Here is a 25,303-nt window from a genome sequence, read left to right as displayed (position 1 = left end):
TTTTGGTACCAAATAGTGCAGATGAGTTTACCTACTTTCCCCCTTGAATTTCTAGTCTAATAACCATGGTTCCCAGCATAGGCTTGTTTTCTGTCAGCTATACATGGTTGACGTGGTTTATAGCAGAGTAGATGGAATTCTGTGCCTTGGTTATATAAAGTATCCATGGCTCCCTCCTGCATGCACGTGGCTAAACTGGGGCTTATGGGAGCAAGTAGGTCTTGTTTTGTCCCACAAAGCTGTTTTTTTTTTTTTTTTTTTTTAAGACAGCATTTTGCTATGTTACACCAGCTGAACTCCGACTCCTGGGCTCAAGCTATCCTCCTACCTCAGCCTCCCAAGTAGCTGGGACTACAGGCGCGCTCCACAGTGCCCAGCTGAAGCTATTCTTTGAGCTTGTCAGAGCTGTGGGATTTTGTCTGACTGTGGGCCTAGGTTCTCAGTTGGGCTCTTTGGACTCATATAAGGCTGTTAATTAGGGGTGCTGCTACTGTCCTTTAGCCTGTCAGATGTTTCCCATGGGCTGGCACCTGAGGAAATGAAATGTGATCATTTAGGAAGTTGGAAGACCACAAAGTGAGGTCTGAAAGGCAAACTGTGAGTCAGCACTAGGTAGGAGAGGAAGAGCCAAGTCCAAGGATGTTAGTCGAACTACTTAGCAGTGCCACCTGCGGGTATGTGCACATGCATGTGTGCGCCAGTGTGTGAAAACAAAGAAGTAGAAGCATGGAGTAAGTGGAACTTGGAAACTCCGAGAGTGTGATGTATTTCTTCTGAAGCTCTCCTTTACTTTAATGAGGTTCTGAGCCTCAGTCTCAAGACTAGGCAGGAATTGGAAAAGTTAGAGGGATCCACAAGAAGAATGAACTTGACGAAAGGTGTTAAAACCTCAAGTCTCTGAGCAGTGAAGAAAGGAGGTGACTGACTTAGTTTGGAGAAAAGCTGACCTTAGGATCTGTGTGGGGAAAGCCAGATGGAGGGAGGAAATCCAAGGGAAATGCAGAGGGGAGGTGCCTACCGCCTGTACATTCCTCCCTGAGAAGTGTGGAAACACTTGGACTTTTAATTGTCTTTAGGTAATTTCTAAAACTAAATGTGGTTACAAGGGAGTTTATGATACTGTTCTCTTTTTCTATGTCTTGGAAAATGTATATTGTAAGGAAAAATGTCAGTAAGTTATAAAATGGCATGATTTCTACTTAAAAATGTCTATCTACATAATCTGGAAGGATTATCATTCACATGCAAACAATTATCATCTCTGGTATAGGATTAGGGATGATTTTAATTTTCTTCTTTGTACTAGTCTGTATTTCAAGCTATAAACACCCATGATTTTTGTCATTGGAGGACATAACATAAAGAGTAATTATTAGATGACTTTGATTAGGTTTACAGGGTCTTTGTTAGTTCCAAGTGAACCTAGACCCCCTTTAGGTGATGCATAGAGGGATCTTATAGGGTATAGATATAGGCACTTATGTATTAATACATGTGATGCTGCCAAAAATGTGCTAGACATTCCAGCTGTGCCACTTACGTTGTGTGATTTTGGGCAGTTGGGTCATTTTTCTCACCTGTAAGCAGGAGGAGTGTAATACCTGATCATAAAGAGTGTTCTAAATATAGAAGAGCATTCTAAACTTAAATTTGTATCAAGTGTAGCATATAAATTCAGTGATGTGCTGGAGCAGGCTTATGCCAATGATTGTTAAAATTTTAGGAATTTTGTGAGCTGGTTGATATCATGTTGGTAGCTTGAAATTTGCCATAGTGGGAATATTTATACCAAGGAAAAATTAGGGTTTCCTTCCTCCTTCCAACATTTACCAGCACACTATTGGATATAGTTGTATGTGGCAGACGCTTTGTTGGCTGCTTCATTGTCATTCTTATCCTGCTTTTCCCTTGCCTGCGTCCCACTAAAAACTTTTTTTAAAAAGCCAGATTTTAGCTGGGCGTAGTGGTGCATGGCTGTAGTCCCAGCTGCTCAGGAGGCCGACGTGGGAGGATCACTAGAGCCCAGGAGTTTGAGACCAGCCGGGGCAACATAATGAGACCCTGTCTCAGAAAAAAAGAAAACACAAAGCCAGGTCCTCACTTTACTAGTCTCCTTTCATTTTAAAGTAAGCATATAACTTAGTTCTGGCCAGAGAGATGTAATAAAAGTCTACTGCATGACTTATGGAAAAGGATTTTTTCCCTGTCTGATAAAAGTTCAGGCATGGGCCGGGCATGGTGGCTCACGCCTATAATCCTAGCACTCTGGGAGGCTGAGGCGGGTGGATTGTTTGAGCTCAGGAGTTCGAGACCTGCCTGAGCAAGAGTGAGACCCTGTCTCTACTAAAAATAGAAAGAAATTATATGGACAGCTAAAAATATATATAGAAAAATTAGCCGGGCATGGTGGCATATGCCTGTAGTCCCAGCTACTTGGGAGGCTGAGGCAGGAGGATTGCTCGAGCTCAGGAGTGTGAGGTTGCTGTGACCTAGGCTGACACCATGGCACTCTAGCCTGGGGAACAGAGTGAGACTCTGTCTCAAAAAAAAAAAGAAAGTACAGGCATGGAGGAGAATGCCCTCTCTTAAAGCCGTGAAGTCTCTCTCCTTAGTTTTCTGTGTTTAGAAAGGTAATCAAAGAACATGATAGCTGGAGCTGGGGCAACCATCTTGTGACCTTGAGGCGATAAGCCTATGGATGAAAAGCCAGGAGGAGTCAATTGAGTGGCTTTGTGAAATTGTTAAGCTGCTGACCTGACCTTGGGACCACCTCTTTCTGGACTTCTTGTTAAGTAAACAATAGCTATCTACATGGCTTAAGCCATTGTTGGACCAGTTGTCAACTTCTTATAGCCAAAGGCATTTTACTGTTGTCATGGTATTAACCGTTTATATTTTGGTACCCTTGAATAATGTATAGCAGGAAACCCCTTCTTTTTCAGAGAGTGCACATTCTAAGAACTCTCCTGCTCTCTGGCTTGATGAGGAATATAGGGCAAGAGACAAAGAACACCTACATCTTGTTCACTAGGCAGTCAGTACATTCTGAACAGTGCCCATCAGAAGCTTAGGGGGAACTGAACAGTGGGCTCCTTTATTTATTTCTGTTTCTGGCAGAAAGACTTTTGGTGGGAAGGGAGGGAGAACCCTGTTGTGTTTCGCTTGGAGTGGGAGATTCTGAGGGTCTGTGCTGTTTTGGGGGGAAACCATACATGTTTATAAGTAGAAGGGAACTTTCTCATTCAATACAAAAGGAAATTGAGTCCCAGACAGGTTAAAGTAACTTGTCAAAGCAGTTCTGGGCCAAGCACTTGTGTGCCCTGATTTGTTCTTGCAACTTTACTTGGCCTCCCCTTTGGTAAACACCCTCATGTTGCCCTGGCAATGAGAATCACTCTGCATTTTAGGGCATCCAGCGCTTCTGTGAGAGCTGGGGACTGTTCAGCCCACAACTTGATCCTCTCAGAGCTCTCCAGATCTTGTGTGACGTTTCCTGGGCAGGGGGAAGAATACTCCGGAAGCTCACACACTTTTGTCCTTGTGCTTTTTGGTGGAAGATTCCCAGCCCTATCCCCAGCTTCTCAGGATAGCTCTGCCATTGGCCTTTGTGGGCTGCGTGTGTGCTGGCGATCATTTATATCGTTTTGTTTTCTTGGTTGAGCTACTCCCTTACTTATCCTGGGTAGCTCTTTTGAGAGAGACACGTACAAGGTGTACCAGTTGTTACATAGCATTCTATATGAATGGATCCTCCTTAGTTGAGCAGTGCTGTGACCCTGAGAAGAGGAGGAAAATATTAACCGTTGGGTTTTATTTTCCAGGTTTTGCAGGAAACCTTACTATACCTATTCATGCCAAACAAATTTGCTCATTCAATGCATATTATTGAACACTTTGTAGGCCCTTTGCCAGCTATGGCTTCCTGAGGACAGGACCAAAGGCTTTTATTTTCTGTTATGTCTCTGGCTTCCAGTACAGTGCCTGGCGCACACCTAGTACTCAAAACTTTCTTTTGTGAATGAATATAAAAATCAACAAATGCTGGGAGCATTAGATACAGTCCAAGGGCCCCAGTCTAGAGCAGTGGTTTTTAACTGTGCGTGCTTTTTCTTTCTCTCTCTTTGGGACATTGGCAATATCTGGAGACATCTTGGGTTGTCACAACTGGGTGTGTGTACAGCTACTCACATCTAGTGGGTAGAAGCCAGAGATGCCACTAACATTCTCCAACATACTCTACACCAATGACTTCTCTGGCCCCCGATGTCAGTAGTTCCAAGGCTGAGAAACTGTGGCCTGGAGGGAGTGATGGTCCTGTAACTGAGGAGTACAATGTTTCAGATATTCTTTGAGATGAATGTACAAAGTGCTGTGGAAATGAGAAGGGGAGTGACCCATTTTTTGACAGGACCTAGCAGGAGGAGATTTTTGAATCTGGGACTTGGAGGATGTGTAGGAGTGGATGGGGCTGAGGATGTGGAAGGAAAATTAATTCCAGAGAGAGGGAACAGCCCTGGAATTAATGTGCCCAGGGTCACAGGACAGAAAGAATGTAGGGTGTGCCTGGGTTGTGGGCCTGAGGGGTGTGGGGTGTGTAGGGGGAAAGCTGGAGGGCGTGGAAAAGAAAGGTAGGATCAAGTCATGGGAGACGTGAGACACCTTTCAAGGGTGATAAGGGAATGAGATTTGCCATGTGGAGACGTGAGACACCTTTCAAGGGTGATAAGGGAATGAGATTTAAGATGACTGAGGGTTGTAGATTGAGAGGACAGCATCTCTGAGGCTCACATTGAGGCAGAAAGATTGACTAGCTAGGTGGTCACTGACTTTCAGGGCTGGAGGTGGGTAATTAGTTTCCTGTGTCTGCCAGAACAAAGAACCACAAACTACGTGGCTTAAAATAACAACAATTTATTCTCTCACAGTCCTAGAGGCCAGAAGTCTGGAATCAAGGTGTCAGCAGGGTCCCTCTTCCTCTGAAGGCTTTCTGGGCAAATCCTTCCTTGCCTCTCCCAGCCTGTGGTGGCTGCAGGTGTTCCTGGCTTCTTTGACTTGTGGCCACATCACTTGGATATCTGCCTCCATCTTCACATGGTCTCCTTTGTGAAGGGGTCTGTTCTTGTCCGGGGGTCTCTTATAAGGACACTTGTTACTATATTTAGGACCCATCTAGATAATCCATGGTGATCTCATCATTACATCTGCCAAGACTCTTTTTTTCAAATAATGTCACATTCACAGGTTCTGGGATTTGATGTAGATATCTTTTGGGGGACTGTTTTTTGGTTTATGGGATTGGGAAACTTGGGAGGAAGGAAGAAGGGAGAATTCATGAGAAAGTTTGTTTGAATGGCAGAATTGACAAAGATGTGTGAGGCAAAAAGAGAGGGATGAGTACAAGCATATACCAACATTTTTAGCTAAATCCAGTGGTTCCCAAACTTTCTGTTCTTAGGACCCCTTTATAATCTTAAACATTGAGGATCCCATAAAGCTTTTGTTTAGGTTACATCTCTCAATATTTGCTATCTTAGCAATTAAAATTGAGAAAGTTTAAAAATACATATTCATTTAAAAATAATAGTAAACCAATTTTATTTTAAAGTGGTTTTTTTTGTGAGAAATAATCCTTTTTCCAAACCAAAAAAAAAAAATAGTGAAAAGAGTGGTATTGTTTTATGTTTTTGCAAATCTCTTTAATGTCTGGATTTGATATCTAGTTCTGCATTTAATTTGTTTTGCTATGTTGTTTTGGCAGAGGAATGTGAAGAAAATCTGGCCTCTCACAGGTAAGTAGTTGAAAGGCTTTTGAGAACCCCAGAGGTCTTGGACTTGGAAAACCACTTGCTTAGACCGTGGGGTAGGTAGATCAGTGGTGGTCTGTAAACTAATATGCCACAGGGAACAAAAGAATTTCACTGTTTTCCAAAGATGGGGGTAGGCCATGGAGGGGAGAGGATATTGAGTTTATTTCTGAATGTTTTCAATTTGAGAAGCCTCTGGGGAATCCAGGCTGAGATGTATAGTAATGGAAGCTAGAAATCTGGATTTGGGTGTGATATGTTCACAGCTAATTGAAGTCATGGTGGTGATTGCCTGCTGAAAGTGTGTGCAGAGATGGAGTATCAGGCTGACCTGAGAAATGGAACTTTCTAGGGATGGAGTTTCTGGACCATGTCAGGGGAACTCTGAGGGGGAACATGGGTACAGGTGATAAGTGGCCCAAAGGGACAGTTGACACTGGGAGACGCTCAGGCTATGTTTGTTTCATCTTAGTTTTTGTAGGTCTGCTGAGCAGTTTGTGTCCTCAGGACTTCTGCAAATGTGGTTCCTGTTGCCTGCTTGCCTTATTTTGTCACTGCAAAGTGATTTTTTTTCTCTTTAGCATTAAAGAGACATTAAAAGTTTATATTTGATTTGTTTATTTGTTTCTGTCCCCTCAACCAATGGAAGTTCCGTGAAGCAGGGACCATATCTCTTTTATCCCTGCACTGATAACCAGAGAACAAGGAGAAGGTCTGGTATATGGTAGGAGTTGAGTAAATATTTGTGGGCAGGATCTGCTAACTGCACAGTCATTGAATGTTAGCAAATGGTTATTAGAAACCTGCTAAGTCAAGGCTGGGTATGGTGGCTCACACCTGTAATCCTAGCACTTTGGGAGGCTGAGGTGGGAGGATTGTTTGAGCCCAGGAGTTTGAGGTTGCTGTGAACTGTGATGATGCCACTGTACTCTGGCTCGGGCAAGATCTAAAAAGAAAAGAAACCTGCTAAGTTGGCACCTGATACTGGGCAAGGGAATGCTGGAAAATGTCTTAGCCTGGTTCCTCCAAAGGGACTTTGGCTGGAGGGATGACAATCTTGTGCAAAGGACAGTAAAGTCATTAAAAGGTCATGGTGGCAGTGGGAACAAACGAGGAAGGGGTCCATTCTCTTGGGGGTTTAGATAAGTTTCCAGAAAGGTGAGCAGTTCCCAGGTGGCAAGGTAGAGTGGGGAAGGCCTTCTGGGCAGAGAGTCTGAGCACAGAGGTGGGAAATTGGATGTCATCTTGAGAGGAACTGCCAATAGTTCAATAAAGCAAGAGCATATTGAATCTATAAACTTGAACATTTTTATAGAATTTGGGATGGTTCAGAGAGAGGAAGGGATTAAAACCGCTGGAGGGAGAAGGGATGTCAGCTGGAGCAAGGCTGAATTGGTCCTGGGGCAGGGGATTGAAGACCAAAGGGGAGAGAGAGCTTTGACCTTGTTACACATCCCCGCCCCCGAGAAAGGAGGGCAGGCAGGGTTCACACAGGGCTCTCCACTTACCTTGACTCTTCTGCAGGCATTTCCAGAGTCAGTTTGAATGTGCCCAGCTTTTCCTCAGCCTTCAACCTACACACAGCGTGCCATAGCTCAGCCATGCAAATGCCACCTTGTTGTCAATTAAAATTTGGTAGAATTTGCTGCTTTCCTTTACTAGCCATTTCATTCATGGATTAATCTAATGAGGTGGTGGAGATTAGCACCATTTAAGGCAGCAGTAGGAATGAAGAACTAAATAAAAATGTATTTTGTTTGAAGTGTCATTGGACTTTTCTTGCTAAGATGCTAGTTTACTTAAAGGTATGGAGGATCTATCAAAACTATGTCCAAGACAGTGCTAAATAATTTATCTTTCTCCTGAGTTCTGCGAGGAAGGTTAATATTGACATTGCTTAGGCGTTTTTTTTTTTTTTTTTTTTTATAAAGCTCTACACAGTGCTATGTTAGTAGACAGTATGGAAAATATTTTTGGGGTCAGAGTTGTTTTTACTCTTTGGTCAGTTTCAGACTAAATGTCAACTCCCTCTTGAAAAAGATTCTTTATGAATTGGAGACATTGCATTTCTACTACTCACTTGAATCTGGTTTTAAGTTATTATTAAATAATCAAGATGTTTTTGAAATTATATTTTCATTTACTTAGTACTTGATACATGCCTCCCACTAGGCATGTGCTAGGTGCTATGGGGGTGTAGAAAAGAAATAGAAGCCTGCTATCTGTCCCCTCTAAAAAAGTGCTTCTTAAAATAACTATGGTCAAGCACCAGTTTTAAAAAAAAAAAATTAATTTTCAATCTGTTGCAGACTAATATAAATATATGACTAAAATGAATTACTAGAAAAATGCTGCTTGAATGTAGTGACAATGTCAAATGCCATAAACGTTTCCAAACACTCTGTTTTTGCACGTTTCTTGTTGAGGACCGGTTGTGGTATCAGGCCACACTCTGAGTGGTACTGCTCTGGAAGTTAATGCCCAGTTCACCAACCCACATAAAACAATTTTCAAAATGACTAATGTTTTATTTATTTTAAAATTGCATAAGATATACTCTCAGTACAGTGTATAAAGTGCCAGATTACATTATAATCATTATTTAGTGAGTTGGTTATTCTGAGTGCTTTACGTCTTTGCTTTTATGCCAGCCTCACAACACTGCTGAAATGGGTATTATCTCTTGTTGAAAGATGAAGAAACTGAGGCACGGAGAGGTACTTAGTCATGTAGCAGCATGTCGATGGAGTTGGATTTATTGAGCCCGTGCTGTAACCTTTCTCTATATAGTGAGGCTGAAAATGCTGTCTTAGTTCAGAAAGGAGAGGGTTGGACACTTGGAGGTTTCACCGGAGGGTCTGAGGGGCAGGGGCTGAGTGAGTGGGGACAGATTGCACCCTCGAATAAGAAAGATCTGGGGGGTGGGAGGGGCGATACCTCGGCAGCTCAGACTTGGTGGCCCATCTGCTGGAACCCCGGCAGGTTGGGTGGTGGGGGGCGGTGGTGAGCTCACAGGATTCTGCTGTCAGATTTATCTCACTAGCTCATGCCTAATAAATCCAGTGGAGGAGAGAGTGGAGTTGGGGAGGCGGCTCTAGTAACCAAAGCATGAAGTAAAAAGAGCCCGGCTGATCAGGGCTTTAAATAGGACTGGAGAAGAATTGGCAGTTGGTGACAAATTGGTCAAAGGAAATGAAGAAGAGAGGAGTAGAAAATGCTCATCTTTCTTGGGACACTGTTCAGCCAGGATAGTAGGTCCTGTTGCTTGAGGACCTCAGAGTGACACATTTTTGTGCTCAGCCTTTGGTGACGTGACAGGCATTTGAATTACTTGGTTGCTGAATTGGAATGAATATTCAGACTCCCACCCGCCTTCTGACTTCTAACAGGCATTAACTGGTTTACTTGAAGGTCTTAGTACTGAAAGAGCTGGTGTTGCTTTGGTTTATACTGCTCGGCTAATGCTTTCAATCTCGATTTAATACCTGTTATTGACCTCCTTGTGGGCTGCTCTGGTGGTAGTTAATCGCCAGATTTGCTTAGAAAGTTTGCTAAGCTTGGTTGAAGAGGTGGGAATGAGCAAGCCTCCCGAAAATAAAAAGGGTGGAGGCTGAGAGATGCTAACAGAGAGTAACTCTTCTGACTAGTTTTTTTCTGAGGTTGACGAGGGGAAATTTGTTTCCTTGACTGGAAAATTATAGAATTAACCTTTCTGTTTCTGAGCAACTGATCTATTAATGAAAGAAGTGAACAAAATTGCCACTACCAACAGCAACAAAAAATAAAAAAAGAAATTTCCATTCTCTTTTCCCTCTTTCCCAAGCAAGAAGGATGTTCTGTAGTTGTATTTGATTTTTCCTACACCCATTTTATCTGTCACCCAACAAGTTTTTTTTTTTTTTCTAATTTTGCAATACATTTGGTGGAAATCATTCTCTGGTCTCCCACAACATGGCTTCCTGCAGGTGTGTGCTGAGTGCGAGATATGAGGGATGCGATTGAGGTGGAGTAGAAGGATAAATTAAAAGAGCCACATTATGGGGGTAAGTGTAAGTCAATTAACTGGACTTCAGAGGACAGAAACCGTGGCTTGTGCTCGTGTTCTCTGCCCTCAGATCACCCAGCACACTAGCATGTTAAGTACTAAGTAAAAAATGATTTAAGGGAAAGATTTACATTAGATAACATTGCAATGCAAGAATTGTATGATTTACCTTAGCAATAAAGGATCTAAAGAGAAAACTATCTTTTGAGGCTGCCTTAAATATAATTCTGGGCAGAATATACTAGCAGATACCTTAAGTCCTCTTTCTTGCTTTATGAATATGCAAATCTAAAAGTTCAAGTATTTTTCTCCTGCAGTTTTCTTAGATTTTTTTCTGAGAGCCACATCCAGGTGTTTGATATCAGAGGATGACATGCATTTGAATGTGATTTGAATATGAATTAATTAATGGGATACAATTATTTAGATAAGAGTGGAGTAAATGCTAAGTATATTTAGATATAATTGGAATCAAAGGCTCTCCCACTTTTAAGTGGGGGAGGAGGAACTGCCTGTCTCACTAGGACACTTCTGGGTAGGATGAGGGAGGTTGTCTTGGGAAATTGGCACCTCTGAGAGCTGAGTATTCAACATGTCATATGTGTTGGACATTTCCATCTAATTTATTGACGTTACTGAGTACCCAGTCATGTGCACAGTTTGGGTTATATGTACTGACCACGCAAAAGATCATAATTGTGATGATGAAGATCCCATTTTTTAAAGTTCTTAGTGTGTGCCAGTTACTGTGCCAGTTGTGTCACATGATTTTCACTTACTCTTTCTTTACAGTAGGCATGTGAGGTAGGTGAGGTCTCTCCATTTCACAGAAGAGGAAGGGAGCCAGGATTCCCTGTTGCAGCCACGCTGCGCTCTCCTCGAAGATCTCACTGTCTAGGAGAACACATTGACCTGCTTTGGACCTGATTTCTCACATGGCCACCTAACCATTCATTTCACTTCTGCCCACCTCTGAGCCTCAGTTTCTCACCCTGTAAAATGGGACATATCTGCCCAAGCCATTTGGCTATTATAAGGATGGGCGTGAATGTGCTATTTAAATGCTGAGAGTGGTATTATCATTACCATGTTTTTTTTGCCTGCTCTAGGCACTGATGTGAAGATCGTACTTGCTGTTTTCTGTTGAGCTCATGTCCTTTTGGTTTCGTCAGTCCCCACAGTTAGTGACTGATGGCCTGCAGGTGTGGTTTGGATGGAGTGAATATTAATAGTAATGGAGGTGATGATGGATGTAAAGAACTGACTGTCAGATGTGGCTTCTATACAAATGTGGCCCTGGTGTTAGAGGTGGTGATGGATTGGGCAAAGGAAAAGGCTACCTTTTAGGGGAGTCTTGTCTTCCCCCAGCCAGTCTGGTCCCTACCCGTGGCCCTCTCAGGACGCTACTATTAGTGCTTTCTCTTGTAAGTATTTTGGTTGCAATGGGGACCTCTCACCCCAACCTTTCCCACCACCTTTTTTTAAACTTCTCAAAAAGCTACTAAGTGCCATGTCAAGTAGAAGAGACCCAGAGAGAAATCAGTCCGTATTGCTGTGTTGTAGGGCGCCGAAGTGTGTGCTTACATGGAGCTTAGTGAAGCTACTTTTCTTGGTCATTGTACTCCACGTTTATGGTCTCCTGCTGCTGCCAAATGACCTGCATTCTGATTTAGGTGGCAGTCTTGCCATGAGGGATAGAGCAGAACTTCTCCTCTACGTGTATATTTTAGTTTCCTAGGACTGCTGTGACAAATACCACAAAGTGGATGGCTTAAAATAATGGCAATTTATTCTCACAATTCTGGAAGCTGCCAGGCTGAAATCAAGGTGTTGGCAGGGCCATGCTTCCGCTGAAGCAAGCCACTAGGGGAGGACCCTTCCTAGCGCCCTCCAGCTTCTGCTGGCCCCAGTTGTTCCTTGGCTGTGGCATCGTAACTCCAATCTCTGTGCCTCCGTCTTCACATTGCTGTCTTCCCTCTGTGTCTGTCCCTTCTCTTCTGTGGGCATCCCTAATTCAGCATGACCTCGTCTTTGATTCCACCTGCAAAGACCCTATTTCCAAATAAGGTCCCATGAACAGGTACAGGGGTTAGGACTTTGATTTATCTTTTTGAAGGACCCAATTCTACCCATAGCAGTGTACCCACGGGGCCTCTCTTCAGATCCTCCTCTGTGTGTTCTGAGTTGGTCTGGTACTGGCTGTTGCCTCCTGGGTCCTGGCGTGGGAGGTCATCCCCTCCTGTTTTCTCAGGATCTTCTAGTTACCCGTCATCTCCCCTTTTGCCTGTTATTTTCAACTGTTTCCTTCTGATGTCGTTAGAACACATACAAGGCTCTCACATTAGGTCTCCCTCTACCTCATTTTCTCATTTCTCTCCTCTTTCTCCACATGTTTCCAGAAGCATCCTGTGTACTCCCTGTGTCCCTCACCCTCCTGATTCTTCCTCTACTCATTCCAGTCTGGCGTCTGCCCTCGTCATTCTGCTGAGACACCTCTCCCTTCAGGTCACCAGTGATGGCCACGTTCCCTGCAGCACTTGAACCCGTTGCTCTCTCGTGAAGCAGTTTCTTCCCTCAGCTTGGAGGCATAACACTCCTGGTTTCCTTTTCTCCTCTCTGGCCATGCCATCTCAGTCTCCTATGAAGGCTTTTCCTTTTCTACCTGACTATTAAATCAATATTGGATTTTCCCCGGGGTCTGTCCCAGGTCCTTGTCTCTTCTCACTTTTCTTCTCCCTGGGTGACCTCAGCCACCCCCTCTCTGCCTGTGTGCGGAGAACTTACAACTTTATTGCTTCAGCCTAGACTTCTCTGCACTGTAGACCTGTATAGCTAAGTGCCTGTAGGAAACATTATGTATTGTTTGTCTGATACCTCAAACTTACGATGTTTAAACCTGAACTTGTGTTCCACTCCACTTCTCCCCCAACCCCCCATCATGGCCCTATTGTAGGAGATACTACCATCCCAGGGGAGGGGGGTGGGGCGGGGCGGGGGAGGTGTGTCTTTGACCACCTCGCTCTTTGTCATTCTATCTAACATGTCACCGTAAGTCCTGTTGCATTTCCCTCCTAAATATCCCTCTGTATCCCACAAGCTCCCATTACCTGATGTCCCCACTCAGTCTGCTCACTGGCCTCACCCCTTACCCTCAGCCTCCCAGTTAGTCTGACCCTACTCCCGTCAGTTGCCCACACTGCAGACCTATTCAGGTTGGGTGAGGCCACCGCCTTGCTTAAAACCTTTAATGTTCTTAAAGACAGACATTCTTTACTTGGTCCACAGACCCCACGTGGTCTCTTTCCCACCCCACTGCTTCATTCCTATCTTACACCTGCATTCCTCCTCCGTTTCTGCTATGACAGCAGCATTCTTTCTCTCATTTTCCCAACTCGCAGACTTTATCCATGCCCTTCCTCTGTCTTTCCTCGTTAAGCACACAAACACCAATGATTATTATGCCTTCCTGATGAATTGACCCTTTTATCATTGTGACATGCCCGTCTTTATCTCTGATAATGCTCTTTGTCTTGAATTCTACTTTATCGATATTAACATAGCTGCTTCAACTCTCTTATGTTCATTGTTTGCATGGTATATATCTTTTCCCATCCATTTACTGTCAACTTATTTAAAGTACATCTTTGTATTTAAAGTACATCTTTATATTTAAAGTACAGCATATAGTTGGGCTTTACCTTTTTATCCATTCTGACAATTCCTGTCTTTTAATTGTAGCCTTATTCCATGAACATTTTATTAGCATTTACTGTAATTATTGATATGGTTGGATTTGTGTCTATTTGTTTTCTCTGTGTCTCTGGCTTTCTATTTTTTATAATTTTAATTTACCTATTGGATTTTAGATATACTTCTTTGTATTATTTTTTTTGCAGCGGCTGCTCTGGGAATTACAATATACATCCCTATCTTTTTGCAGTCTCCTTAGAGTTAATATTGTATCACTTCATGTGGCATATCAGACCTTGCCATTGTGAGGCCCTGCTCTTGAAGTTAACTCCCACTTTGCACCTGGAGCTCAGGTCAAAGGCCACTTTTTTGGGGCATTCAAGTCTGACTTCTCAGACCAGGTTAAGTGTTATTATGTGCTTTCTGAGCAGGCAGAACTCCTCTGGGGCATTTATATCACTTCCAGTTTGCTCACTGTGGAATCCCCAGTACTTAGCATAGTGGTGTATGCATAATTATTTATTTGCTGGTTCAGTGAAGGGGAGCCCCGAGTTGTCCTTGTTTGAAAAAATGCAAAAGATTTCATGATAATGTACTTCAGGGTGTGGGAATGGCATGATGTAAGGCTTAAAGGTTGAAAAAACAATATATGTGGGGTGGCATATAACAAAGTGGATGAAGTGAAAGTTAAAACAGAGAAAAAATAGAAAATAACAGTAGCCACCATTTGTAGGGCACTTGAATAATGGACCAGGCACTGTGTTAAACTCTGCACATTTTATCTTATGTAATCTCAGTCCTGTGAGTTATTCTTGTCTCCTTTCAAACAGAGCCACCAAGGGACAGAGAGATCAGTTGCCTTAGTCCCAGTCATAGGAAAGGGCTCTGCATTCAGACACAGAGCCCCTGATTCTAACACTTAGAATGGAAGCCAGCCTGGAACGCTGAGCTTGATTGTTTAAGCTTCGAATGCCAGTCCTAGGTAATTGTGTTTCAATTCTGGGCCAGGGTTGCGTGGAGAGAAGGCCTGAGATGTTATTGAGGGTATGTAGACAGTTGTGCTAGATGCTTCTTTATCTCTTCTGCGGGGAAAAGAGTAGAAAGCCTCTGAGGCTTTTGGATAGGAGGGTGCAGAACAGAAAACCATGTTTCAAGAGGATTCATTTGGGGCCAGCAGGCAGGCTGGACGGAGGAAGCAAGACGTGTGAGCAGCAGTGGCCAGATCCTGCTGTGACAGCAGCCTCAGAGGGTGACTAAAATGTTAAAGGAAGGAATAAAAGTGAGACATGTTTTGAGAGAGGTATGGGTAAGATTGGGTAATGATGAGGTATGCGGAGTAAAAGAGTCTTCCCTTATCTTCTGGATCATTTATATCTGCTGACTGTAAGCATTGCCTGATGACCATTAAATGCATCCATGATGGGGGTTATCACAGCCCCTTTTCTCCAGCTGTGGTCTGCGGACACCCCAGGAGTCTGAGAGAATGCTCTTTTGTGGGAGAGGTGGACAAGGCTAGGAAAACTAGTTATAAAACCATTTTTTAAAATTTTATTCTGAGTAAGACCTGAGCTAACCCAGCCTGTCTGACTAGCACATAGAGGGATATTTTTATACTTGTTTGTATCATCATCCCTGGTGGACATTTCTGTCCAGTTCATCGAACAATCATTGAGTTAGTTTGTTAGACATGACCAGGTGACTGAGAAAATTGGTGTTTTCTGCACATGTTCTGTGCACTAGATGGTGGCACTGGAGGAGGTTAGAGTGAGTGTGTGCACACTTGTGCATGTATTTATTTGCATTCATTATCTGCCTGTGAGATGGTCACTGAAAATCATGTTAAACTGAACTTTTTTTTCTTAAGTGAGAAAGAGCTTAAGCAATTTCCAAACTAACATCAACATGTTTTCACTTTCCCAGTGAAACATTTCATTGAAATTAAAAGATTGCTTTGAAAGTGATCCAAAAAATAAGATCATTCTCTGAAGTTCAAGGTAAATGCATCAGATTTATGGATGCATTTGGAATTTACCCAGAGTATCAAAGGTCTGATTTTTCTCTCAGTATAGACTACGAAAATACAGAGTGAACACTGGCCTTCCATATTAACATGAGCTATATTTTAGGCTCTTGTTTCGGTTTTTCTCTGAGTACCTATCTCTCTAGAATTGTTTTAAGGCATGTTATCTGAGTTGAAACCAATGACAAGATGTGTGAGAGTCATCCTTTTTCCATTTGGGTTACTTGGAGACCAAGTCTGTGGCAAACCTGTTGGAATCCACATTGACAGTGGTTTGCACTGCCACCCTGGTCCATGCAGTGAGGACCGCGAATTCCCATTCTCAGCTATAGCGTTGTCTCTTGGCTGAGTAATACTTGGTCTTGCCCGTGTGTGTACAACTATTTTGCCCTAGGTGCTGTTAATGATAAGTACATTTAAAACTGTGTCTGAATTCATGGTTGCCCGTCCCTCCCAATAGTTATTAAAAGTATTTTTTAAATTCCCCATGTTTTACTATGGGAAAATTTTCAACCTTTATTAAGGAGTACTTTTACTGGAAAAGGTTCAGCGCTGCTGATCTGGTGCCAGAGCACCGACCTAGGAATGAGATCCTGGTTGACTGTTGTGTGTGCCCCCAAGTAATACCTTACTTGCAGATAGGCAAAGTAGCAGCTGGCAGTTCTAAGAATTATTGGCTAGGTATAGCAGAACAAGCTTAAATCTCTGTAAGGAAAGACATTGTAAGAATTTGGTGGTTGTTACCCTCTTTTATTTTGAGAAATCTTTGAAGAGGTTCAAGGCTAGTGCAAGAGGAAGCTATTTGTGTCCCTTATAGATTCTGGCTTGGGGATTTTAGAGGCATGCTGTTCCAAAATCTGGACTCTCTCCCTTCTATTTTTGCCTGATTAGACTTGGCAAATGCCTTCAGTTCAAAGTGTCATAAAAATTTGTTGTTTGAGTTCACATGACAAACATCACCCCTGGTTCTGAATCTCTTAATGCTGCCCAATGCCATTAAGTATCCATATCCCAGCCCCGTTTCCCAAACTTGGGGTCTGCAGACATCCTCGGGTTGGAGTGAATAGTTGTCCTTTAAAAGGGATCTGTCAGTGCGTTACTGGAGTTTGAGAAACAGTGTCTAAGCAACAATAGTAAATACTCTGGAATTTGAATCTTATTGTTTGGATTTTTGCCATTAATATTAACTCTTTTTAGAAACTTTAGGAAGACCATCAGGGTGCATTTTTTGGTTGTGGAACTCCAAGTTTTTACCTCCTTTCACTTAGTGTCTTTAGGAACCTGACGTAAAGTTTTATACCAGTAAACCTCAAACAGAAGTGACTTCCAACATTCTTTTTTGGCTCTTGTTTGCTTTCTGATGTAACTGAGTACTCTGTGGTCCTGGTGTTCTTATTCATTGTGGGTCTATAGGAAGTTAAAGGAGTGAAGTAAAAACTTCATACGCTTGTTTCCTTCCTGGATCAGAGTGTGTGTGTGTGTGTGTGTGTGTGTGTGTGTAGCTTTGCATTTGTGCCTTTACATTAGGGGGAGAGGGTGTGGCAGAGAATTCCAGTCAGACTTTCCTTCTTGGACTCACCTGCTCTTGAGCTATGATGGGACATCTAGCTTATTCCTGGTGGTGAGAGCAGCACTGGCACTGGGCATTAGAAGCCCTGGTTTTCTAGAAAGCCAGAAACCTCAAATCTTCATATCAGCGTAGCCTCTGCATCAGCATCACTTGGGAACTTGTTAGAAATTGAGATTCTCAGGTACTACCCCAGACCTACTGAACTGGAAACTCTGTGGGTGGGGCCAGCAAGCTGTGCTTCAGCAAGCTGGATTTGTGCAAAAGTTTTTGAGAGCCACTACTTTAAGACAAGGGTCTTTTTAATTTCCCAAGAAGCCTTTTTGTATATCTAAATGCTGATGGGAGCTTCAGGTTAATCACTTTCCTGAACCAGAAATATGATACAAACAATAGCAGTAATGCTACTTGCTAGCTAGAGATTTTCAAATCGTATGATGGGTAGGAGCATGGACTTTTTAGAATTCTTCACCACTATGTGACCTTGGCCAATTAATTTAACCTCCCTGCTTTTTTTCTCAACTGGGATATGGAGATAATCATGGTAGAAACTATTACTGTCTCCATTTTACAATTGAGGAAATGGAGGCATAGGAATGGTCCCAGAGCTTGCTTAAGGTCACCCTTAAATGAAGCTGGGGGTTTAAATCTGGACAGTCTGCTTCAGACTCTGGGCTCTTAACTGCAGCTGTCTCCTCCCTCTTGTGTGCATTTGCCTTTAGTCAATCTTACACTGGTGCTGTTGTGTGTCCACCTGTAACCACCTGTAGTAAGTTGGAATTGAAACAGCGCCATTGTTGTCTTGCACCAACCAAGACTCTGACACTTCACAGTCTGGAGCTAAGTGGTTCTTAAAGCTGGAGTTTCTGAATCCCCATTCAGAGCAGGGCTCTGAAAGGTAAAAGCCATTCCTCGGGGTCTCTGGTTCTCAGTGGAGGTGTTGTGGAAATCTGTGGGGCAGTTGTTGGTTGTCACTGTGATCGGGATGCTACTACCATTTAGCGGGTGGGACAGGCGTGCTAGCTTTCCTCAGTGTGTAGACAGTTGGGCTTCATGAAGAATTGTCCTGCATCCCCCTGGACTTTCTAATGTGCCACTGGACCGTCAATCACTTTTTTCCTCTCTCTTAGGCGGGAATGTGTTTTACATATGATCGCAAATTATTTTTTTGAATGATATTAATTTCTAATACACTGACTTTCTGAGGAATATAACTGTTGTGTCTTAAATTTTGTTAGTTTAAAACTGTACCGAGAGGTTTTCACCATTTCAGAAAATTCATGTCATGTTGTTCTTGATAATTTGAAATGGCAGTACAACACATCTGTATCGGTTTGCATTTTGCAGTTACTGCATTGTGCTGTTTTTAGGAATAGGAAGAAATATTTAACAATTTCTTTGTGTTCTGGGGCCCTACTTCTTCAAAGTTTAATGTGTCCATGAATCACCTGGGAATTTGTTATGAGGCAGATTGTGAGTGGGGGAGAGGCTGAGATTCTGCATTTCTGACAAGTTCCAGGCCGATGCCAATGCTCTTGGCCCATGGACCACACTTTGTAATTAATGAGAGTCTGCTTTATAATAGTATGCCTGAGCATTTTCTTTTGAAGTCCTATTTTATTATAACTTAATTACCTTTTTAAAAATTTTGCAGTGAGAACATATTGATTTAAGAAATATTAGCATAGGCCAGGTGTGGTGGCTCATGCCTGTAATCCTAGCACTCTGGGAGGCCGAGGTGGGTGGATCGTTTGAGCTCGGGAGTTTGAGACCAACCTGAGCAAGAGCGAGACCCCGTCTCTACTAAAAAAAAAATAGAAAGAAATTATCTGGCCAACTAAAATATATATATAGAAAAAATTAGCCGGGCATGGTGGCACATGCCTGTAGTCCCAGCTACTTGGGAGGCTGAGGCAGTAGGATCGCTTGAGCCCAGGAGTTTGAGGTTGCTGTGAGCGAGGCTGACGCCACGGCACTCACTCTAGCCCGGGCAACAGAGTGAGACTCTGTCTCAAAAAAAAAAAAAATAAAATAAAAAAAAATAAATAAATAATAAAAAAAGAAATATTAGTATAGGTAAGTTATTATCTATGAATTTCATTTCAGACTAAGAAAAGGGTTGTTACAAAATATTTGTTTTGAGTGTGGTATGATGGGCTTGATGGAGTGAGAGCCACTTCTGGGTGACAGAGTGATGCTAATCATAAACACAAATGAAATTACAGACCCCAAAGTCATGAGATAGTGACTTAGAATATGCTCATGTTAATTATTTAGAACAGGTTATCATTCATTTATTCTTTAAACAAATATTTATTGAACACCTGCTATGTGTGCTATGTGCTGGGTACTGTGTCTATGTACTCTGTGTGTTTGGCGTGCATCTGTGAACAAAATAAAGATCCCCAGTCTCCTATACCTTACCTTCTAGTGGGGCAGACAGACTGTACACATTCTAGGTAAATTACATGGTGTTTTAGGTGATAAATGCTATGAATCATTGGAGGATTAGGAATGCTGGGGGTGAAGGGAATGGGGTGGGCAGTTCCAATTTTAAATAAGGTTATCAGATTTCTCATTGAGAATGTGAAATTTAAGGAAAGACTTAAGGTGGTTAGGTCATTGAACATGTGGATACCAGGAGAAAGAGCAATCCCGTTAGAGGGAATAGACAGTGCAAAGGCCCCAATGCTTGAGAACGTCTGGCTGGCATGTTTGAGGAGCTGCAAGGAGGCCAGCGTGGCTGGATAGTGAAAGGGAGTGTGGTTAGGGATGAGGTCCAAAAAGTGACAGGGGCCAGATCACATAGGGACTTGTGGGACATCATAGGGCTTTTGCTTGTGTTCTGACTAAAACAGGGGGTTGGGGTGTGGGCTTGGGGGGGAGTTATTGTAGGTTTCAAAAAGCTCCTTCTGGCTGTGTGTTGCAAATGGCTTTCGGGGGCAAGGATGGAAGCAAGGAGGAGACCAGTTAGGAGCCATTGCAGCATCCAAGCATGTGATGATGTAGTGCTGGTGAGAAGTGGCTGGACTCTCATGTGTTTTTGTGACATTTGAAATGCAAGATTAAAAAAATTCTCAGAGCTCAATGCTTTGAACAATACCTATGTGCTTGTAGTTTGAGGAAAATCTGAAGTGGCTGACACATATAACTATGGTTCCATGTTCTTTTCCTTCTTGGGATCATGTGGGTTGTGTGTGCATGTGTGCACGTGCATGCTCTCAAGGAGTGGGGCGTGTGTCTGCATGCCAGTGGTTAGTCACGTACAGCGAGCAGTTATCTGAGCTAGTTGGAGTTTAGAGTAAAAAGTGAAGCAGCACTAAATGGAACTGTCTGGTCTCGAAAACCTCACACATTTCTTCTTGATTAAGCCAGAATATATTTTTAGTAAAAACATATGCTGTTACTCAATTAATGTTTCTTGTAATACTCTGATAGTAAATCAAAGATAAATATTCAATTTTCTCATCCCACTCTCCTCATGAGCCCACTTGTACCTCTACTTTCTTAGATTCTGAGTAGAGAAATTTTGTTAGCACATTTGCTTTAAGCTGACTGAAATCTTTCTGACTTAAAAATATACATTGTGTAGTTTTGCTGTAGATTTTCAAATATTAACTTGAAAATATGGGGGCAGTTTGAGATGTCTTCTGATATGTGTGTGCAGCTCATCTTCTGTGCAGATCACGATTTCGGTGACCTGTGCTTGGAGGAGACTTGATTGCCATACAGCTAAATTTTCTGTAGTGGGGTCTTTTGAAAGCCCGCCAAAACAGTGGCCTGCCAAGGTATTAGTAAGAGCATATGTAATTAAGTAAAGTTACATGGCGTATCTCCAAGAGACCTAGGTTTTCAGCCAAGGTGACCTTTTTAGACTTTGGTCAGGTGCTTAAATGTCATAAACTGTTTTGTCCTAAGGCTTCCTGATTAATCATAGCAATGATTTTGATCAGTTACTTTTTTTTCATTTTACACTTGTAGCAATTACTTAAGAAGAATAAGTGTATATTATCATTCTTGTGCTGTGGCAACCATTACTTCAGCTGTCACTAAGATAATGTCTTGGCTTGGAGTGAGGGGAGCAGAAGGTAGCTTCATTTACTCAAAACTCTCCCTCTTATTCCTTTAAGTCTGTATTTTAGGAACTCTGATTCAGTTCCACACTCAATGATAATACGGGCAGGGCAAGGAGGTCATTTTTTTTTTTTTTTTTTTTTAAGCCTTGGGTTATTTTTGATGTGTTGTGACCTTGGAAAAGTTTTCCTATGTCTATCTGGTAGGAGATCTTTTTAAGGAGAGTAGGAGTTATAGCTATGTATTTTTAGACCACATTTTCATGTGGCATTTGTTCTTTGGTGGTGTGGTGTCATGGAAATTTCTCTTCCTAGTGTAGGATTTAGAAGATAATATTTCTGTTCTGGCTTTGTCCAGTTGCTCCAGTAGCTTAGTGAGCCACGATCTTCTCATCTGTAAAACAGGCATGAAGACATGTGCCTGCTGTGTCCTCAGAGTTGGTAAAAATCAAGTGAGCTGAGATGTATGAAAGAACATTGCAAGCTGTACACTTTACTGCAGTTGTAGTTTGTGGTGTTGTGTGGTTATAATCACAAAGCATGTGCCCAGGGACCCTTCATTTCTCTTTAAGTCATGATGGGGTCATTGGTAAGGTGGGTGAGCCAGCTCTCCAGAACCAAAATAAGGATGTGCACGGGGGCTGGCAGGGAAGGGGGAGTCAAACTATGGGCTTCTGGAAACAATTCTAGTTCAAAGCTTGTATCATTTTATGTTTTTGTAGGGCGATTTTTGCTCATTTCCCCCCCAACTTAAAAATTTTCAAACTTACAGAAAAGTTAAAAGAATGGGAACCTGTGGTCTCAAGGCCACAAGTGGCCCTCCAGATCCCCAAGTGTGGCCCCTTGATCGAATCCGAACTTCGCAGAACAAATCCCTTTCTTAAAAGGATTTGTTCTGTAAAATTCGGATTAAGTCAAAAGGCCTCACTCAAGGATCCGTCCAGAGGCAGGTTCCCCAGCCTCTCTGGGCAAGTCAACAGTTGTTAACATTTGCCACATTTGCTTTCTCTGTCTCTCCACATGTATATATTGGTTTTTAAACTTCAATTTCTGCTTTCTTTGATTGTTCTTTCAACAATTCTCTTCTACAGGGTGTAACGAACTTAGTCGTTACGCAGGCTGCAATATGCTAGATGATGTTGAAGCTTTTGCATCCTCCTGCTCAATCAATGCCTTCTCTTAAACAGGATGAACTTACTGCTGTGAATGTAAAGCAAGGCTTCAACAATCAGCCGGCCTTCACTGGAGATGAACATGGGTCTGCCAGAAATATTGTAATTAACCCATCAAAGGTAATGCTAGTTGTCTATTTTCTAAAACTTCTGAAAAAGTGCGTGTATGTGACACCCTTGATAGTTAATGTTGATAAATTATCATGTTATTTAGGCCACAGTCCATATTCAGAATGCCCCCAAATATCGTTTATGCTGTCCTGCCTGAGGATCCGCATTGCATTTGGGTGTCATTTTTCTTTAGCCTCTTTTAATCTAGAATAGTAAAGCTCTCCACCTCCCCCGACCTCTTTTTTAAGGCTTTCATGACTGCTATTTTAGAAGAGTTCAGGCCAGTTGTTTTATATTCTGGTTCTATATTCTAGATTTGTCTGATTGATTTCTCACGACAGGCTTCAGGTTAGACATTTTTGGTCAGAATACTACCTTGCATCATATCAGGAGGCATACAATGACAGTTTTCCCTGTCATTGGTTATACTAAGTTTGACCACTTGGTCCAGGTGGTGGTCTCCATCTCCCTACATTGGAAAGGCGGTAATTTCTACCTCTCAGTAATCTCTATGGGGTGATACTTTGAGGTATATTTGAATTTAAAAATATTTGATATTCAAATATATTTTAAATTATATTTATATTTGAATATAAAAATCCTATTCTCCAATAAAATTTTACTCTGTTATTTTAGCATCAATTGATTCCTGCTGACTGATTTATTTTGCTGGTCACAAAGTGCTGGTTTCTAATTATCATTCCTCATCCATATCTTCATTGGCATTCTTTTGTAGAGAACAGCTTCCTTTACACTCTAACTTTATCATTTTGGATTTTTTTAGTTTTACCCATGGATTCTTTTTTTTTAAAAATTTGATGTGTTATAATCCATGCCTTCATTTTTCTTTTTTCTTTTTTTTTTTTTTTTTTTGAGACAGAGTCTCACTCTGTTGCCTGGGCTAGAGTGCCGTGGCGTCAGCCTAGCTCACAGCAACCTCAAACTCCTGGGCTTAAGCGATCCTACTGCCTCAGCCTCCCGAGTAGCTGGGACTACAGGCATGTGCCACCATGCCCGGCTAATTTTTTGTATATATATATTTTAGTTGTCCATATAATTTCTTTCTATTTTTAGTAGAGACGGGGTCTCACTCTTGCTCAGGCTGGTCTTGAACTCCTGACCTCGAGCGATCCACCCGCCTCGGCCTCCCAGAGTGCTAGGATTACAGGCGTGAGCCACCGCGCCCGGCCGTTTTTCTTTTTGACGCTCAAATTGTTCCCTGTTTGGACAGTAGAGGCCCCTCTAACCTGGCTCCTCGTTAAATGTCCCCTTCATTTTTCTGAGTACTTCTTTCTTTTAGTATAATAACATATGCCAGGCTCATCTTGTTTTTTTCCCTGTCCCAGCCCAGCTCAAGATGCCAGGCATGCTCAGTGCTCCTGGAGTGTTACTACTTCTAGGCCCTTTCAGTGGACAGGGATGGGAAATATGTAGATATTTTTTTCCTATCTGCCTATCACTCATTACCATTTCTAACCTGATACGGCCAGGTTTTTCCATACCTTTTCCTGTTCCATCTTTTTATCTCCTTTCTCCCAGATGAGAACCCTGGCTCTTGATAATACCAGCATATTTATTCATTTACTTTATCTTACAAAACACGTAAAGTTCCAGAATAAACTATATCAGTGCCACTCCGACAACAGTTACTATATAAAATTTACAATTTCTGTATAATACTTTTTGTTCTTAGATTAACCTTCAGTAAACGTATATGGTCAGAATGTTGTGTTCAAACATTTCTTGAATTAAATGTCTTTTTCTGTATGTTTATCTTACTAATTAGATATATAAATAGAATTGTTTCTGTTTGCATTCTTTTAGGGTCTTTTTTCCATCCTTTTGAGCTATTTTTATTTTTTGGATATTAAAATACTTTTATGAAATTAAAAATATCTTACATACAAATAAAAAGAAATCAAACATACAGGTGAATTTCTTTGTTCTCCTTCTCCAGAGAAACATGTTAATGGTTTATCATTCCAGATCTCTTTTTATATGCACACATGTACACATAAATGCATAAGTAATTGACAGTTTGTTAAATTATCAACTGAAGGTAATAGAAGAATTTTCTGTAGATAATCTCATTGACTATACACAATGTTTTTTGTTTTGTCTTTTCCAATCTTGAGACATTTTTTACATGACAACTATTATTATGTATATGTAATTTGTGTTCTTCTTTTATTGTTATAAAATATGTTTAACATTTACCATTTAACCATTGTTAAATGTACGTTCTTGAGCATTAAGAACATTTGCATTATTGTACAACCATCGCCATTGTCTACTTCCAGAACTTTTTTATCTTCCTTAACTGATCTACTTTTTGAAAATGAAACATTATTTTGGATGCACTTTTCCTTATGGCTGAAGTATTCATATTAATAATAACTCATGGATAAATAACATTCCATCATGTATGTGCTGTAATTGACGGAAACCTCTATACACAGCAATTAGTTTGTTGCTACCTCCTCATGATTATTTATAAAGAATTTATAGTCATACTTGAACATATAACTTTTGTTCTTTAGAATAAATCCCCAGAAGCATGTTACTACTTGGGGTGTATTAATCTGCTAGGGCTCTGCTGTAACAAAATACCACAGGCTGGGAGGCTTAAACAACAGAAATTTATTTTCTCACTGTCTGGAGGCTGGAAGTCCATGACCAAAGTGTCAGCAGGTTTCTCCTGATGTCTGTCTCCTTGGCTTGCAGATGGCCACCTTGTCACTGTGTTCGCACGTGGCCTTTTCTTTCTGTGTGATCATTCCTGGTGTCTCTTCCTCTTTGTATAAATTATGGACACCAGTCT

At 41.8% G+C, this 25,303-nt stretch overlaps 1 protein-coding gene across 1 annotated transcript in view; it reads left to right on the top strand.

Annotated features, from left to right (window-relative positions):
* The window catches only part of MED12L (mediator complex subunit 12L), a 311,879-nt gene that overhangs the window by 5,954 nt on the left and 280,622 nt on the right, over positions 1–25,303 (top strand). The window contains exon 2 of the mRNA XM_069472005.1: positions 22,387–22,491. Coding sequence (XP_069328106.1) covers positions 22,387–22,491 — 105 coding nt within the window. The remainder of the gene's footprint in view (positions 1–22,386; positions 22,492–25,303) is intronic.

Source organism: Eulemur rufifrons, chromosome 7 (assembly GCF_041146395.1).
Source record: "Eulemur rufifrons isolate Redbay chromosome 7, OSU_ERuf_1, whole genome shotgun sequence".
NCBI classification, from domain to species: Eukaryota; Metazoa; Chordata; class Mammalia; order Primates; family Lemuridae; genus Eulemur; species Eulemur rufifrons.
Note: the sequence above shows the minus strand (reverse complement) of the source record. Positions and strands in the feature narration are given on the sequence as shown.